This window comes from Sinocyclocheilus rhinocerous, unplaced genomic scaffold (assembly GCF_001515625.1).
Source record: "Sinocyclocheilus rhinocerous isolate Xijiao unplaced genomic scaffold, SAMN03320098_v1.1 scaffold584, whole genome shotgun sequence".
Classification (NCBI taxonomy): Eukaryota; Metazoa; Chordata; class Actinopteri; order Cypriniformes; family Cyprinidae; genus Sinocyclocheilus; species Sinocyclocheilus rhinocerous.
Window position 1 is genome coordinate 2,726,423 of NW_015630348.1, and position 17,883 is coordinate 2,744,305.

Below are 17,883 nucleotides of genomic sequence, written 5' to 3' on the forward strand. Positions count from 1 at the left end.
GAAGCATCCATTCCCTGGGCCTCGGCCCCTGCCTCGACAGGATGTCTGCTCCCAAATTGGGATGCCCAGGAATGTAAACTGCTCTCAGCGAGAGAAGTTTTCCCTGGGACCACACAAGGATCTGGTACGCTAGTTTGTACAAACGGGGAACTCTGGTTCCATGACCAGAGCCTGCTCGGGGCCCACCAGCGTGGATGTAAACCCCTTGAAACGAGGCGGAGGAGAACCAAACTGGATTCTGTAACCCTTCTCTAAAGTGTGCAGGACCCACTGAGACACATTTGGCAGTAGTTTCCACGCTGCCCCTGAAGAGGAACTTTTGTTCATATAGCAGTACTTTTAAAATAAAATGAGCAATACAGTACTTTTGAATTCATTATTGAATTTTGCGCATAACAGTGCGAAAAAACATCCGATTAATTGATGCCCACCTCTTATATATAAATAACTCTTTGTAACAAACTCAATTAGCAATCAAAAATGGTATAAATCTGGGCTACTTAAATTTGAAAAGCTCAAGAGTCACAAAGCAGGATCCATTTAGGATCCATTTTTGTAGTAATGCTTTTATATTAAGCAGGCAAGTTGGCTTTGTGAGATTTGGAAAATGAGCAAATTACAGTTAGTAATATTATACTGTATGCTTTTCATGTTGTATTAAATACTTATTTTATATGTCAAAATAAATATTTGTGGTTACCAAGGCTCAAATTTATTTGATCAAAAATTGTGATATTATTGCAATCTAAAATAATACATCTTTTAAAATACTTTTAAAAATGTAATTTATTTTTAAAATGGCAAAGCTGGATTTTCAGCAGGCATTACTTCAGATTTTAGTGTCACATGATCCTTTTTTTGTGTAAAAACGTGATTTTCCCCCTATGATGAATATATTGTTTAAAATAAACAATATAATAATAATAATAATAATAATAAACTAACTGACCCCCAACATTCAAACAGTAGTGTGTGTGTGTGTGTGTGTGTATGTAATTAGTGAATTAAATAATAATAATAATAAATAATACATTAATTTTATTTTAATATTTGCTTGTTTTTATTTTGAACTTGATTAACTCTAGCTAAAAAGTATGATTATTATTTACAAATGAATAAATAAGTTGGTTTCAGCACAGAAACTGTTTCACATTTTGTAATACGGTACTTGAGTTAAAAAAACTGTTCTATTTTGTTATAAATATGTTAGGATTAGCCAGATTTGAAGCAGTTGCAAAATAGCTGAGCTAATAAAATATAAAATATAGTAAAATATTGAATATTTAAATAATAGCACCTTATTTATTGACATATGTTTGCTGTGTCTTTCGTACTCTCAGACAGACATGGACAAGGTGATGCCATGCGTGGTAATGCTTAGATCTCTCAGGTGTCATTATGCTGATGTGACGGTGATAGGTGATGGAGAGAGTGAGAGAGGATGAAAATGAGAATTCTAATTAGTTTGATTCTTGCTATTTTAAATCACCCACCGGAGACCCCTCCATCTCTCACAACAGAGGAAGATAACAGTCAGACAGTGAAAGCAGCCGGCAGTCGGGAAACACTCCAGCCCCTGCACTCCTCCCGATCTTTCCCTAAAGCATGTAACGGACTTTCAAATAGCCACATTGGAGATTGTTGCCTGGAGGTGCTGTAATGTAATTTCTCCAACCGTTAGAACACCCACACAGGGGAGCCGCACTCCTTTATGGAAAAGTAAATGATTGCTCGCATCTGCAGCTAAGACCGTTTGGAGCTGCTCACTTTCTGCCCAGAGATGGGTGTAGCTGCCCCAGGCGAAAGGAAGCTACAATATTTCTCTCTGCTGCTTGAGCGTGAACAAGGTCACCCTGGCTGAACCTTGTGTTAATTACTCTGTTTGGAGGAGTCACGTTTATTTCACAAGTGCCCTTATGAGGCAGCACACTAATGAGACCGTTCGTTTCTCACTCTGTCAGTCTCTCTGTGTTTTCACTCTTCCATTTGGACTTAGTGAGATTGAAAATGCGATGATACTGTCCAGTAATGTGGATCATCATTGAGAATGTGGTGCAAAGTAGGCGCCAGGATGAACAACTAAATGGAACGTAGTTGAATGTCTACCATTACCTTTACTAGAGTGTTTCACCACATTAGTACATATTCATAATCCTAAAAACTTACTAAACATTATGAAGGAATAATTATATCTTGCCTAAATTAAATTAAATTAAATATTAAATTAAATTAAATTACATTACATTTAGGGGTGGGAGAAAAAATTGATTCATCGATGCATCGCGATTCTCTCTCCAACGATTCTGGATAAATTCTGAGAATTATTCTGAGAAGATTCTGAGCTTACACTGTAAAAAATAATACACTACATCTACTCAATAAAATTGTGGCAACAGATTACAAGCAATAATATTAATTAAATTAAACAACTATTGAGAATTGAGTTAGAATTAATCAAACGTGTTCTTAAAAATTAGCCATTCAAATTAAGTAGCAAATAGCACACACAACAAAATTTAAGTAAAATTTAAACAAAAATATTGGTTTCATCAGAGTACTATTTTAATGAACATTTTGATATATTCACACTTCTGTTGTATTGAAATTAAGATTGCATACTTTCAATTCTTTGATGAGGTCTCCTAAATGTTCCCCAAGAAATTCTATAATGCAGCTGATGACCACCTCTCGTCATAAACAGAACACTGCTCACCCTAAAAAAAAAAAAAAAAAGGGCAGAGGTTAATTTAGTGGTGTAAAACAGGGGTGCAAAAAATGTCAACAGGTGAGCAACAAACTGTATAAGCCACTCCCAAGGTGTTTTTGCCTCCACAATATTTTGTTCCTTGCTACTTTCACCATTTGGCTTGATCACATGGGTTAAAAAACAGATGAAGTAAATTTTTTGTAAATTTTTACAAATTAAACAGTGCTTGAATCTATCAACAGAGCTTGTTGAATAAAAACCTACCGACACTGTATTGTCCTCTGTACAACTGATTTACATTTGAAACTGAAGTTGATACTATAATTGAAATTGAACGTATATATATAAACAACTTATTTAATATTTTCTGTGAAAGTCCATGAAATTAACTGAAGGCAACAAAACATAACCTCACTGAACTGTTGTCACACATAAATGCATGTCAGCTTTTTTTGTTTGAGAACCTAAATATCATCACGTTTAATATTTAATTTACAGTAGAAGGGGAAGTACTACCTGCTGATCATGAAGAAAAATACAAGAATAAACAATTCCTCTCACCCTTACATAAAACAACAAGTAGCCAAATGGCTTGCATTTTAAACTGTACCTTCAGTAGTTCCATCTCAGTTTTCAGTCTTTCTCCGAGTGCTCCTCCTTTGGCACGAAACAGTTGTTAACAGCTTGGGAGTGTGAAGATCCAGTGAGGACCAATTTAGGTTCCAGCTGCACGATGCTCGATTTCTAGCCTTACGATGTTGTGCAACAAAATGCACTTGTTTATGGATTATTATTCGTAATATGCCAACGTGATGGATTGAAAAGAAGAGGTGCACTGGAGTGATGGAAACGACGTGCGCGCTGTTCAACGGCAGCGCTAACGTTAAATAGTTTTAAAATGAACCCCTTCAGCCATTCATCGGTGTAAAACGTGGTTTTCCATACTTTATGAGCAACACCCTAGTTCAAACGTACCAATATGTGATGTGGATATTAGGCCACAAAAGGTCACTTAAGATAGTAACGTTAATCTACAAAAATATTGGCAAACAGTTCATGTTACATGAACGAATTAGCATCTTTATTTTTCAAGAGCACTATCACCAATCTATTTTAAAAATAATCTTTCATAAAGTTCAGAAAGGTTGAAGCGAATTGCAAGGACATTTGTGGGCTTCATTGCACAGGATGCACTGTGAGAGACGATCGCTTTGTTTGATGTTACACTTGAAGTGTGCGGTTTCGCCCATCAGTATTTTCCTTACAAATGCTCTACGAAGTCATCATTTATGTAGTTTGGAATGCAGTGGACATATTTCAAATATGAACCTCACTAACAGAAGGCTGCTTTCAATTTCAAATGCTGACGCACGCTTTGTTTGTGAAGACTGCTCACGCATGTGGCTGTGCGCATCTCCGTGTATGTGGTTTAATGCACTTGCGTCTCAAAATGGTTTTATGACGCAAAATTAATGTAAACACAATGTCTTAAGGGATTAAACGGACAGGAAAAACCACATTACTACTTATATTTCAAAAGAGATCCGTGACATCTCCCGCTGTCTATGATGTCATAGTAAAAAACAACAGTAAAGATGAAGAAAAACAGTTCTTGAATGGAAAACTGTTTTAATTATTTTTTTCAAATTGTAATTATTTTAAAAAGTACTTAATTACTTATGTAAGGATATGTAAATGTAAGGATTTTAAGATTCTGAAGTCGGTAAACTAATTAATTAATAAGGGGGGAAAAAAGTAGATCAAGAATCATTCTGGAATCGGATCATGACTCCCAGAATCGGAATCGGATCGGATCGTGAGGTGACTAAAGGTTCCCACCCCTAATTACATTACATTACATTATTAAATGATCATTTTATTTGGCTAGCTAGGTAAGACTTTCAGGCACAGGCAGACCACTTATAATTCTGTAGTGCAGACGGCCTAAGTGAGAGGGGGTGGCGATGCTACTCTAAGCAAATAGTTCCACAATCAATTTACAGATTTATTTATGAAAACACTTCATACAAGAATGGGCTTATTGAATAATCGAGAGGCATTTCACCACATCTTTGGACTTCCTGTTTTCTGCTCCTGTCATGATGTGCTGTTTAATTTCCTTTAAATTATTATTGAGGTTGAGGAAATTACCATATCTTATTTAAAATGAAAGAGAATACAAAAGGTTTTTTATCCATAAATCTAGCAACTCCTAGTGATGCTGACAGTTTCCCAGCTATTGTATCAATATTCTAATTATATCCCACAGATTTCTTGAAAATGGTGATATGTATGTATATGCTGTTGGATATAGTTTTCTACCGGTTGGGCTGCAATTATATAAATTACAACAACAATGTACACTGAGATTAAGAAAGAAATGTCTTCTCAGGTGTCATTTTGTGCCAAACGTAACCCGTCATTTTCTTTTCTTTTGGGTTTGAATGATGATGTGTTGATTGCAGATCAAAAGAATAAAGAAAAAAAAAAGATTGATACATTACACCTTGGGGTGACAGAAACGGAGGTTTGATACTGACGTTAAGAGGCTGACAGGTAGTGAATCTACCTATTTAATATGCATTTAATATGCAGATCTATCTATCTATCTATCTATCTATCTATCTGTCTATCTGTCTGTCTGTCTGTCTGTCTGAAAAGAAGAAATCAAGACTTTGTCTTCAGGCACTGACTAGTCAATTTTAAAAACATGTAGTTTCGCACTACAAAAGTCTTTCCTTGGTCCTGGTGCTACTGTGCTTTGGAGACACTTTACTAAAGATGTTGGCGTGATGAACTGGAGACTGTTTTATATGTATGGAGAGTTCTTTCAATTTTCTCTCAGCAAAAAACAACAATAGCTTTAAAGTCTTGGGTTTCAAATTCTTAGCATGCCGGCACCTAATTTATTGCATACACACATGTTGGCTTTGACTGTGACGAGTAGCACAGTTGAATTCCCTTATGCTAGTGCTGTAATGAAGCGGAGAGAATGAGGCAGAGATGATGAGGGGAAGGAGGTTACTATATGTAAACCGTAAGGGAGAAAATACATAGTTTAAACTGCCACCTCTCTCCGCTAGTTTACATCACTTTGATCCTGATTCTAATCCCACACATAAACAGAAACACACACAAGGGATGTGCAAATATTTTCTAGAATATGAACAACATATTTTCGCAGTGTAGTTGCTGGGTTGTCTGGGTAATTAGTAGACTGATCAATTGTGAGGAAGTCCTAATTACATTATCTGATTGGTATCTGGTGGGTTTTCCTTAAGAAGCATATTAGAGGTATATTAGTCATATACTGTAAAATGCATTCTTCAATTAAAAAAAAGGTTGTTTTAACTTAAAAATTCAACACTTATGGCATGGAATGTTTGAAAAATACACTACTGGATACACTACCAATTAAAAGTTTGGGGTCAGTAAAAATTCATACTTTTATTCAGCAAGCATGCATTAAATTGCTGTGAACGGGCAGTTAAAGTCTCTGTGAACTGGAAGTTGCTACTGACTTTAATATTGTAATGTATATAAAACTGAAACAAAATATTAAATAGAGGGTGGTATTTTTCTCCTCACCATCTCTCACTCACAGCAAACTAATGGTATTATGCCCAAGCTGTCAATCTGATGTCATCAGAGAAGTTTTTTTTTTATTTTGATTAAAGATTACAAAGACAAACATTTTTTTTTCAGTTTAACTTTTTAATTGTTCATCTCAACACTAGCTATGTGCACTAAAAAAAGAAAAGAAAATAGTGTACATTTTGATTTCATGTGGACTTTAAAGACTGTTATGTTGTTGCAAAAAGAAAAAAAAATATTTCAAATGAATGCTTGTTACATTTTTTAAAAGTTCTATTCATCAAATAATCCTGGATAAAATGTATCACATTTCCTAAGCAGCACAACTGTTTTCAGCATTGATATTAACTGTTTCTTGAGCACCAAATCAACATATTAGACTGATTTCTGAAAGACCATGTGTCACTAAAGACTTGAGAGATGTATGAATCAGGTATGCATGCTTTGTGTATGCATGTGTGTGTGTGCTTAAGTGTGCAGTGGTGCTTGCTTGCTCTATTTCTGCTGGTGTTTGATGGAGTTTTTCTGTGCTTGCAGATAGTGCCTCAGGAGATGGCGGAAAATTGCTTTTGGCTCAGAGTCAAAGAGGAGCGGTTTGAGAACCCGGACATGTTCAGCAAGCTTTCACTGTCCTTCTCTTCTAAATCCAGAGGTAAGGACAACCTGCTTTGCCTCCCCCCTAATCATATAGGCACACATAGTTTCAGCTACCCTGATACCCGCTTTTATCCATCCAAACATTGGGAAACCAATCGTCTCTGTGAAATCATAATTATCTTCATGAAGCTGTCTCAGTTTCCACCGACTTCCCCTTTTTTATGCAGTCTCTAGAATCAGATTATGTAAGCGTTTAGCTCTGTGCCAATTAGCAGAGCTGCAGAGTTGGAAGTGTACTTTACATGTCAGCACAGAGTCAGTTTACAAAGCATCCCTCTTCCTTCACGGGAACCGTACTCTAAGCGGCTGTGGGTTTCGATAGGAGCAGAGGACAGATATGCTTGGTTAGCTTGGCTGCCTTTCCGCTTCACTGGATGCCCCCCGAGAGACAGTGAAGAAGAAAAGAACGAGAGAGAAAGTTACAGTACAGAGAGTTGCACTCTTGTTTTGGCCAGTTTGTTTCTCCGTTTGCTTCCCTTGTTTATTCACACTGCTGGAGAAGGATAAAGTGGATGTTTCCTTCGGCAAGGCAGTAAGTTGAACCTTTGACAGTGAGTGACCTCGGTAGATTTTAATGCCTGTTTCATAAAGGGGCATTGCAGAGGGCCTGTCAGATATTGAGCACAATTGAAGAGTCTGCTCATGTGTGCAGCGGCGGTCAGATGATCAGTCATTGAAGTGAACTGATCTGAGAGCAGATTGGCCGCGGTCTGTGGAGTTTGCTAGCGTTAGCCCACTGGCAGAGCTCCAGATAACTCCTCTTATTCTCCAGTATCGACATTATATCGGCCTGTTTAACTCCATCCAGCAACACTTCAAGCATAATGTGGTGGTTTAAAATGTGCAGAAGTGCATATGACTCTTGAATATAACCGCTGCTGATTACTACTGGGGTTTGTACTTCCTCTTCTGAGACGCTGACAAAAACACAGCCTGTTCCTGTGTAGCCAAGCACCTTTTTTTTTTTTTTTTTAGATATAATTGTGTTTTGGTTTCAGTTGTCTACACTTTGTATTGTTTCTTTAGTTTTTCTCTGCAAAGGTGTAGGTTTTATAAGTAAGAGTTGAGGAGGTCCTCAGGGACCCATCTTTGGCTCAGTTCCTATCAATTACGCCTGAAGCGTACCCACTGACTCGACTCTCCCCAGGTCTGTTTCTGAACCCTAACTGAACGTCTTCATGAATGAAATATGCTTTTCTGTGTTTGATAGTTGCAGCAGTTCTTTTAAGATGAAGCTAGAATTCTGCGACTCAAGCTTTGAAGTGAGTAAGATGTGATTTGGACCCATTCTGGGAACTTTCACGCAACGAGTATAACCTTACTTCCTCGTACCACTTTTAATTCAAAGATTATTAACCAATGGTAAACATCACCACTCCAAGAGAGTGGAAGGGAAGAGAGAGTGATGCTATACCACTGGTAATCATACTGACTTTGAACTGTCTGCCATCTGATGAGTGTACTGCCAAAACTGCATCTCTAAAATATACTTTCATGGCACCAGTTGGAGGAGGAGGAGGTGGTAGGTGTTGTCTTCACCCTGTCTCCAGCGTATTTTGAGACTAGGTGCAGCTGGCAGTCTCCAGGGATGAATTACTTTATAAGGCTACGCAGATGCTTGCTTTTGCCTCATGCTATAAATCCTCATAGCAGAGCTGGCAGAGCAGTCGTTGGTCAAGCTTTGCTTCATTTGTCTGCGCAACTGCTGCTTTATGTAGTGGTGAGTGTGGTCCGCTTGAAAGTGCCAGGGAAAAGCGCTCTCAACAACTCGCTTACAGCTAAAGCGTTTATCTGGAGACCGCCAAGTAATGAACAATGAGTCGAGGAGGTGTAAATGTGCTCTTGCCCTCTTTAAAGTATACAAAATGGGCCACTGTTATCTAGTTTTCCCCCTAAGAGTGTTAGTCTTACTGGTGTTTGAGATTTGGTATTGATAGCTGCTCCATTTTACATTCCTCTTTTCCTCTACGCCGCAGCATCTCTTTCTCCCCCACTGCTCAAAGGGCCTGGTGTTAAATAGCTTTTAACAAAACAAGGATATAGTGATCAACAGGGATTTTAGATCTATGTCTTTCAAGAGATCCAGACTCCTACTGTATTGAAAAGTAGTCTTTTTTTGAGCTTCTGAGGAATAGGGCCAAACTACAGACAGAATGCAAGTTAAAGCAATTGTTCATTTTATTATACAATGATGAAATTGATATTATCACCTCAATATTTATTTTATGTATTTATTTGAACCGTATACACATAATGGCATATTTTTACATTAGTTACCAGAGCAGCAAAAAATAATAATACAAATAAATAAAATATGTGTACACAATAATACTAACATTTATATAAGTCTAGCACATTATTTTGAAAACTGTTTTCAAATGTTGCAATCTAATTCAAATATTTGGTAGGTTTTCGGAAGTTTTGGAAGCTATGCAAGTTTTATCTAAAACTTCTCCCATCAGTGTAGAAACACTTGGAACTGCTCTGTCAGACTGGTTAAATTATTGATAACATTGTGAATCCAGTAAACCTCAAAGGCAGACCACTTTTTAAGCTTGTCTTCAGGAAATCAAACATCTAAATGCTCACAGACTTTGATGCCAAACAGAATAATATTTTTTTGTTGATCAGCCAGTTTTTTATTTCTTTTTTTTTTCGTCTTTGATTGTGGACTAAAATTGTGGTTTATGGACCTGAAGACATTTCAGAACACTACCAGGAAACTTAAAGAGAATATTACCTATTCACATTTCATTCTGTCAGAGTAAAAATAATGTATATCTTATTGTAAAAAAAAAAGTACAACAAAAATAGTTTTATAAACCCAAAACTTGGAAAGTAACAATTTAAATAACATAATTTGAATCAACATTGTTAGTAATAGTGTATATTTCCAGAGTCTTGCTTCGTGCCGTTGAGGGCAGGTTGTCGTGCACTGTTTGACCTCAGTTTGAGAGCGACTTGTTTATAGAAAATACTCACTACTTATTAACTGGTTTAATCAATGGTCCATCCTTTGCAGATATGCTCAGGGCTTGACCTTTTGAGAAAAAAACCCTAGTGTTCTGTGCCCTTTCATTCCAAATCATAGTCTTGGAGATTTGCAAGATTGTCGACAGTCACCTTCTGTCAATACATGCCTTAGAAGCAACGTTATTTGTTCAGAAATGCAGCTTAGACCTCATTTAAATCCTCTTCTTTGTCAGATTCCGATTTTATTGTAATGTTGTTTTCCTTGTAGCCACAGTTGCTTGGCCTTTCCACCCCCTCTCTCTCACACTCTTATTCCCTATTTCCCCCAGACTCCCTTCGCTTGGTAGTATCAATCAATGGTTCTGCTTGTGTTTCTGCTTGGGGGATCAAATTGGATACACTGGTGGACTGAGTGTGTGGCATGACCTACTGCATTTGAAAAGCAATTCAACGCCTCCACTTTTATGTGCCGCTGAAATAAGATGGATGCTGGCAAAACTTGCTCCTCCTCTTGCCCTAATAGGTTTTCTTCACTGCTGACATCCGCTCTCAAGATAATAGAAGTCTGACTCTTCGGCACGGTGATGACATGCATTGCTTGTTGCTTTTGAAATATAAACCCCATCAGCACCACTGTCCTCTTTAAACGGTGCATCATATGAATTCTTACAGAAATTTGAACTCACTGCAGCACCTGAACACTTCACCGATATTCTCTGTGATCGCTCGCACTCCTCCCTTTTCCTGCTTGGTGAGGAAAGCTGTGTTTTTTGCATTGGTTTGAAGTGCAAATTGATGTTGAATGAAGTCGTATGGTAGCTTTTTTTTTTCTTTGCTCTCACATACATAGACTAGCAGTAACCCGAAATGAAGGAGCTTTTTGGGGAGCACTGCTCAGCCCTGCTGGTGTTGGTGCTTTGAGTGGCTCAAGCAATAGATGAGCTTTATCTGGGTAAATTAAGTGCGATGGGGTGGTGAAGATGGTTACTGGCTGCTCCACAGATGGAGCTCTGAAGCGAGATCTAATGAAGATGTATTTTAATAATTGGTGTCAATGCTGAAGTAATTCATGGAGAAGGAGGAGCCCAGGGCAGCACTTGACCTCTAAAAGGAGGACTACCATCATTTTTGTCTCTTAATGACCGGCGAGCCTATGATGAGAGAGAAAGAGAGAGAAAAAGCAATGAAAAGCAAGTGAGGGTCAAGCTGTAGAGTCCCATATATCTCACACAGAATCAGTGGTAAAGATTAAAGCAGTGTGATAGTACAGCAAATGCAAGAATTGGAGCTGTCAAGCGGCTAAATATTTTGTTCACATTTTGTGCAGTATATGTCAAATTATCAAATTAATTATGATCAAATTAATTGTGGTTAATTGCATAATCAATATTTGTTGCCCCCAAGTAAACAAATGGGTCATGCTGTTTTTTAGCATCTTGCCATGCTCAAATAAATTGTTTTAGGTCAAGGTTTTTAAGTGTGGCTTGCAGATGCAGTAGACTGTAGATGCAGATAGAGTTACTTACTGAAGACTTGGAAAAGCACAAAAGTGGTACTTTAAGGTTGAATTGTGATGTAGGAAAATCCTTCACAATATGATTTGTGTAAGAGTTAATTGTGCTTGTAATTTAATTAGGATAACTTTATATTATTATTTTATTATGAATTAATTAAAATATTTAAAATGACATTTGATATTGATATTAAATTTGTTTTATTTTATGTAAGTTTAGGACATTCTGTAAATGTCATTTAATATCAAACAAATGTGCCACAGGGATGCAACGAAATGAAAATTCTTGACCGAAGCCGAAACAAAATTAAACACTGGGCCGAAGGCCGAATACCGAACACTGTTTTTCACCAATTTTTTCACCATTGCATAAATTAAATAGCCAAAATTAGCTTTTTACCGTTTTTATTGCTTTTCAAAGAAAAGGTCAATTACAAAACAACAATTATAAAAAAATTACTTACCACTGAAATTTTTTTTAACATTCTAGCAGACGTTATATCAACAAAGCATTAAAATTAATAAGTTAGTAAAATAATATTTTTTTTACTGTACAAATAAATGCAGCCTGGCTGAGCAGAAGAGACTTCTTTTAAAACAATAGAAAATATTACAGATCCCAAATTGAACACTATGTGTGAATGTTATAATAAATGTATTAATAGAGCTGTTGTAATTATTATTATCATTATTATTGTCTTACTTATTTTATTGTCAGAACAATAGTAAAATTACAATACTAACATTTATGTACTGTATGTTGATGGAGCTTTTATTTTTTCAGAAACCTGCAGGAAGACCTCAGTGCTTTTTTTTTGTTGACAACAGCAGATTTATAAATTATTCTAATTATGAATTTGGGAAGATGATTGTCGCATATATAACACTGTCACATGCCTTGTAAAAATTCATACAAATGTGACTGAGCAACTGATGAGTAACACTGTTTCAGTGCAGATTTTCCTTGCGCTTTGGACTTTGAACTCTGGCGCTGCGAGCTTGTGCAGCGCTGTTTGAATACATGCTATTTGTGAGTGTATTAGAAAACAACATTCTGCAGTTTATTTACTAATTGTTTAAGGCCATTTGGCGATTTCAATCATCATACAGTAACCAGCAGCAACCACCCTTCCTCTTCTCATCAGAGACATGAGATGCAGCACTAAACAGTCTCTCGCTGTCGGTGCTTGTAATGATTTTTGTGTCTTTCTTGGACACTTTTAAATGCCTCCACACTGCCAACATGTTTGCTACGTCAGTGTGCACCTCTATTTGATCGCGTCACGTCATTGTTCAGTACAAGTTATTCGGTCTTTTCGCTTATTCAGCCGAACACCGAAAGAGCTTTTTTTTTTTTTTACTATTTTTGGCTGAATAATTTTGGTTGCCGAACATTCTGTGCATCCCTAGTCTTTATGTATATATGGATTGTAATTTGTGTATGTATTCATATTCAGTCCTTGTGCAATCATTCATTTTTCTATCTTTTTAGATCTTCTGCCAGCTGTGTAAAGCATTAATGACAGATTTCACTTTTAAAAACATGGCTGTGACTCAGGACCTCAGCTTCCCCGCAAGGGGCCTGGCATGATTCCCATTCATCAGGCAAAATTTCATCAAATTCTCTCTGAACTCTCTGAACAACTGTTTCCTCTCCTCCCTCCTCCTTAGTACCCCGACGTTCCTTGTGTGCCCCTGCCAAGGCTTAATTCTTGGGTTATGGAGGGTCCTGAAACGACCCGGACACTTTCACTTTTCAATGATGGAATCAGGCTTAACCTGTTCGCGATCAAAGTCCTCAGATATGCGGCCCAGTATTCTGTTTCTGTACCCGAGAGCTCTTGCACCAGGTTTTTCCGAAATCAGAAATGCTTGCTCAAATCCCTACACACACTGTTAGATATAAGACAGAAGCAAGATCCCATAAAAGGCTTTTGGGCTTGAATTGCCTTGTTGTCAGTTTCAAGCCTGTAATCTGTAACGCCAGCAGTGTTATGTCTTTGAAAAAGGACATATAGGCATTACCACGAACAGACACAAATGTATTTTATGTAACATAACAGATCCCAGTATCAAAGGAAACTGGAATCCTTGAGGTTTCCATACCAGGCTTTATAACATAGGAGCACCACCTGATTAGAATTGTGTTTATTTCCATACAAGCCAATCCTGTTACGCCCTGTGGCAGATGAATGTAGGACACAGTAGAATTGTTCTCCAGCCTGGCTCATATTAACAGCTTGGTCTTAATGCCACAGTAAAATAATAAAGGAGGCTTTTGATAAGCAGCATGCTAAAGCGCTTTGAACAGGGGGTTAGATCATTCCACTTGTCTCCCCTAAGGACAGAGCTGTTTATTGCTGATGCTGTTTATTGCGAATGGAAGCATCTGCCAGTGCAGCTCTGTCCACATGACTCTGGCCCTCTCCCTCCTCTCTCTCTTTCAATTTTTCTCTTTCATCACTCCAGAAAATCACTCATCCTCGGACGTCAACATGTCCATCTGGACCCAAGGCTACCCATTCTTGCACTAAAAACTCAAGTGCACACAAGCACACACTATTTTTCTCAACACACACTCGTATGATGGCGTGCTCTTTCTATCATCAGATCACTACTGGTTTTGGCACCTGCACTTTTATAAAAATCACAGCTTTTTTCTCAAGTGTTTATAGCAGCATTGGCTTCAGAGACCGTATCGGAGAAGTAGACCTGCTACTTCTTAAAATCGTAAATTCATGATGCAATCATTGTCAGATTGCATTGCTGTTTTGAAATGTTATTGAAACTTCAGTTTTTCAGTGTACTTAGAAAATAGCTGCCTAGGACGCTACCGAGATGGCCCAACAATGCATCAAAATGCCATTGATTGGCTTCTTTCTGACCTTGAAGCTAGGCTCTCTAGATTTTTGCTCTCTTTTAATTCTACTCATCTGACAGCAGAGGGCTTTATCGAATTCTGCAGGGTTCATACCAAAAATAGAGAGTTGCTTTCTGGTGGCATGCTTCTGAAAAGAAAGTGATTTCTCTAATTGCTCTCATACGCAGAGCCAATTTGTCTCAATAAAGCCAATGTGGCCCGTGCTAATTTTTCTTTGTTTGCCTACTGTGCTCTGCCTCTGCCTAGGCCCACAGTCTCACTCCTTTTTGCCGTTCTCTAATAAATCACTTATGCAGGAAAATTAGATAGTTAAATATTAATGGCCTGTAATGAGTTTATTGTGCATTAGAGAGGCCACAGGGGGTGACCTGGATACAGGAGTCTGTGCATTTTGAGAAGGATACCCCACCGTTCTTGGCTCATATTGCTACACTCGGATGTCCCACTGACTTTAATCATCTTATCACAGAGGGGAGCAATTTGGGCAACCACTGCACTTAACAGCCCATTTGAAAATACCACCATGCGGCGCTACCTGTCTCGAAACTCTAAAACTTTCAATGAAATCTTTGCCTCATAACTCCTCATTTGGGGGATGTTTAAATGCAAGTTTTTGCTTTCCGTTTATATCGTAGACTTTTGAGTAGGCAGTGGAAGTTACTGGTTTCTTTTTCTCTGCTTGATTTTCCCTGAAAGTTTAAGGAAAGTTAAGAGACGACATTGTTTTACGCTACTGCAACAGGATGTCCAAATCCGGTCTATAGAAACACTATAATTATGTGTTATACTTGGAATAGCTATTAAATATATCATGCAACTTCTCTCGACCAAAGCTGTTAAGCCTGAGATTAATAAAAGTTTTCTGGCGCAAGATCTTTAATCTAAACAAGTCATATTATCTTAGCAAGTACTCACTAAAAGACAAGTATCCTGGTTTAATTTCCCAGGGAAGGGAAAGTAGACATTAGTGAAGACATTCTGATTTGTACAAAGAGAAAACATTCATATTCATGGGCTTAATCTCTGTGTCACTCTTCTAGTTTCATACTTGCTGATGATCTCATGTTCAGTACAGTAGTGTGACATGATTGGACGAGCTAGGACTGAGATAAATAGGCCCTGCATTACCTGATAATTTAAAGTATTCCTGTCAGTATGGGGTACATGAATAATCAACATCTCTTCAAAATAGTGACGTGTGCCCTCCACATGCAGCCTAGAGGGAACAAAAACAAGACTGAAATAAGAAACCAAAAACAACGGCACATTACAGAGGCATATAGTCTCCCGGGCAGACGAGTAGAGAAGGGAGGAGCTTTATTTTCTTTCTGCCATGGGGTTTGACAGTGAGAGACGATGTATTTAGGCTGGAGTCACATCCTCTCAGGCCCTGCGGGGGTCTGCATCAAACTACTTCTACAACGAGGCATCCCAGACGTGGGCATGGGGACTCTGAGTACCCCAGAGAGATGCGCCCCGCTCACAGTGTGGTGATGGGCGTGTTTCTTTTGCTGCTGCAGTTTGGAAATATTCATGTCTGCATATGTTAATGGAACTAATTCCACAGTGTTTCTCATGTAGGCGAACTTATGACAAAGTACTTGAGAATAATAATATTTGCAAATCTTCCTAAATCAATTAGTTCGGTGAATCACAAGGTTGCGTGTAGTTTCATACTTAAATCAACGTTTTGCGATATTATAAGCAACATATGTTGTATATAAGAAGTTATTGTGTTTCAATATTTGATTGGGATTTAATTAACTTTGTTTAGTGTTAAACTTAATCTTGATTATAATTAAACCAAATTAATTAAACTAAAAGATGTGAGACCGAATTGATTAAAATGTACAAATCGCTGCCTAGAAATTAAGCTTCAAAGTTTTTGCATTCCATATAGAAAAAATGATATGGGGAACAAGTCTCTTCCATACATGAACATGACAGCGATCCTAAATGTATTCTAAATGTACAATATCAAAATCTTCTCAAATTTGTAAATGGGGATTTCTTAGAACAGGTAAAATGCAGATAGAACCTTCTAATTCTAAAAAGTAATTTTCCACTTGGAATTATAAGGCTCTATCTTGCAAAACATTAATTGAAGCAACAATTTTCAAGAAATACAAACATTTTACTTATAATTTGTTTTAAAACATAAAATTAGTGTTGTCAGAATGAGAACTGACAAAAATGTCAGATAGAACCTAATAATTCCAAGGCGACGAAATGTTAGTATTTTCAAAAATCCTTATAGACTTTCTCTGTTGCAGCATAATTCAAAAGCATTTACGTTTTATTTACTTTCCGCATGCTTTGTTTTCTTTGTTTTGGTCATGTTATCAGTGGTAATTGCCACCATAGTCTTTTATCTAAATGTTACATTTCCCAGACTGCAACTTTATTGGCTGTTTGAGCAGTTCGACTCCTAATTTCCATACAAATCAAAAATAGTGTAGAGGCCACATCTCGGTGCGATCCTCTCCCCCTGCTCTCTAGGCCTGTGTGGTGACGTCTTATCATGTTTAATTTGTCCCCGAGACTCTGAGGTGGAATTGGTTCAGGGCAGCGAGAGAGTGCAGAGAGAGGTCTGAAGAGTAGATGGGACGATACGCTCGCTGTCCCCCCATCGCCTCCCCTCGCCTGCCTGTCGAGTAAACAATCCCGGTGCTGCGTGCTCAAGAAGGAGCCTCACTGAATATCAACAACACACTCTGAGGTGTGAAACGCCTCTTCTCAATGGAAAGCTGAGCCGAGAGCCCAGACAACCACACAACAACCCTCGCCCTGATTGGAGACCAGCGTTACAAGACATTTTGGGGAAAAGAGAGTGAATTTTGGAGGGGATTGAAAAAAGTAAGGGAGGGGTGGGCTATCGTGGACAGCAGAGAATAGAGGTCAAGGAGAGAAGCATTGAAAGGACCTCAAATATGGAAGGAAGGTGTAGTGAGATTTAAAGAGATCACCCAAAAAAATGAAAATTGTCATGCCAAACTTGTCAGACTTTTTCTTTCAACTAACACAAAAGGTGAAATTTTGCAGACTGTTTCCTATGCTCTTTTTCAAACACTCAAAATGAATAGGGACTGAAACATTCACTCTTCAAAAAGGGTAGAAAAGCAGCATAAAAGTATCATAACCTCCTGAGACCCTGTGACCTCATATGAGGACATTATATTTTAGTGATTTCTCTGAGACTATACATGCCACAGTTTTAAGTCTGGATGTCCTGTACAGAGCACATTCAGGGCTTTTCAGAGATACTAAATGTTTGGATGTTTCACTATGACCACTCCCTCTCCTTGGTCTTCAAATATGTCTGATATTAATTTAGTGACACTCTTATGGAAATATGATAATATTTTGTAATTATCATTTAAATCTGACTAATTTTTAAACTGTGTGTCATAAATCAACATCTCAGGAAAATGTTAAGGGGTTTCAAATCAAAATATGACTTTCTGTTACGAAACAGGATGTTGATTTCATACATGTCCTCATATGAGGACACCGGGACTAAAAGCATGTTTATTACGCATTTTGGGAGACACAACAAAT

General features: G+C 37.7%; 1 protein-coding gene across 1 annotated transcript in view; it reads left to right on the plus strand.

Annotated features, from left to right (window-relative positions):
* The window catches only part of LOC107740173 (protein diaphanous homolog 2-like), a 429,112-nt gene that overhangs the window by 165,770 nt on the left and 245,459 nt on the right, over positions 1-17,883 (plus strand). The window contains exon 21 of the mRNA XM_016552518.1: positions 6,839-6,953. Within this exon, the coding sequence (XP_016408004.1) occupies positions 6,839-6,953 (115 nt within the window). The remainder of the gene's footprint in view (positions 1-6,838; positions 6,954-17,883) is intronic.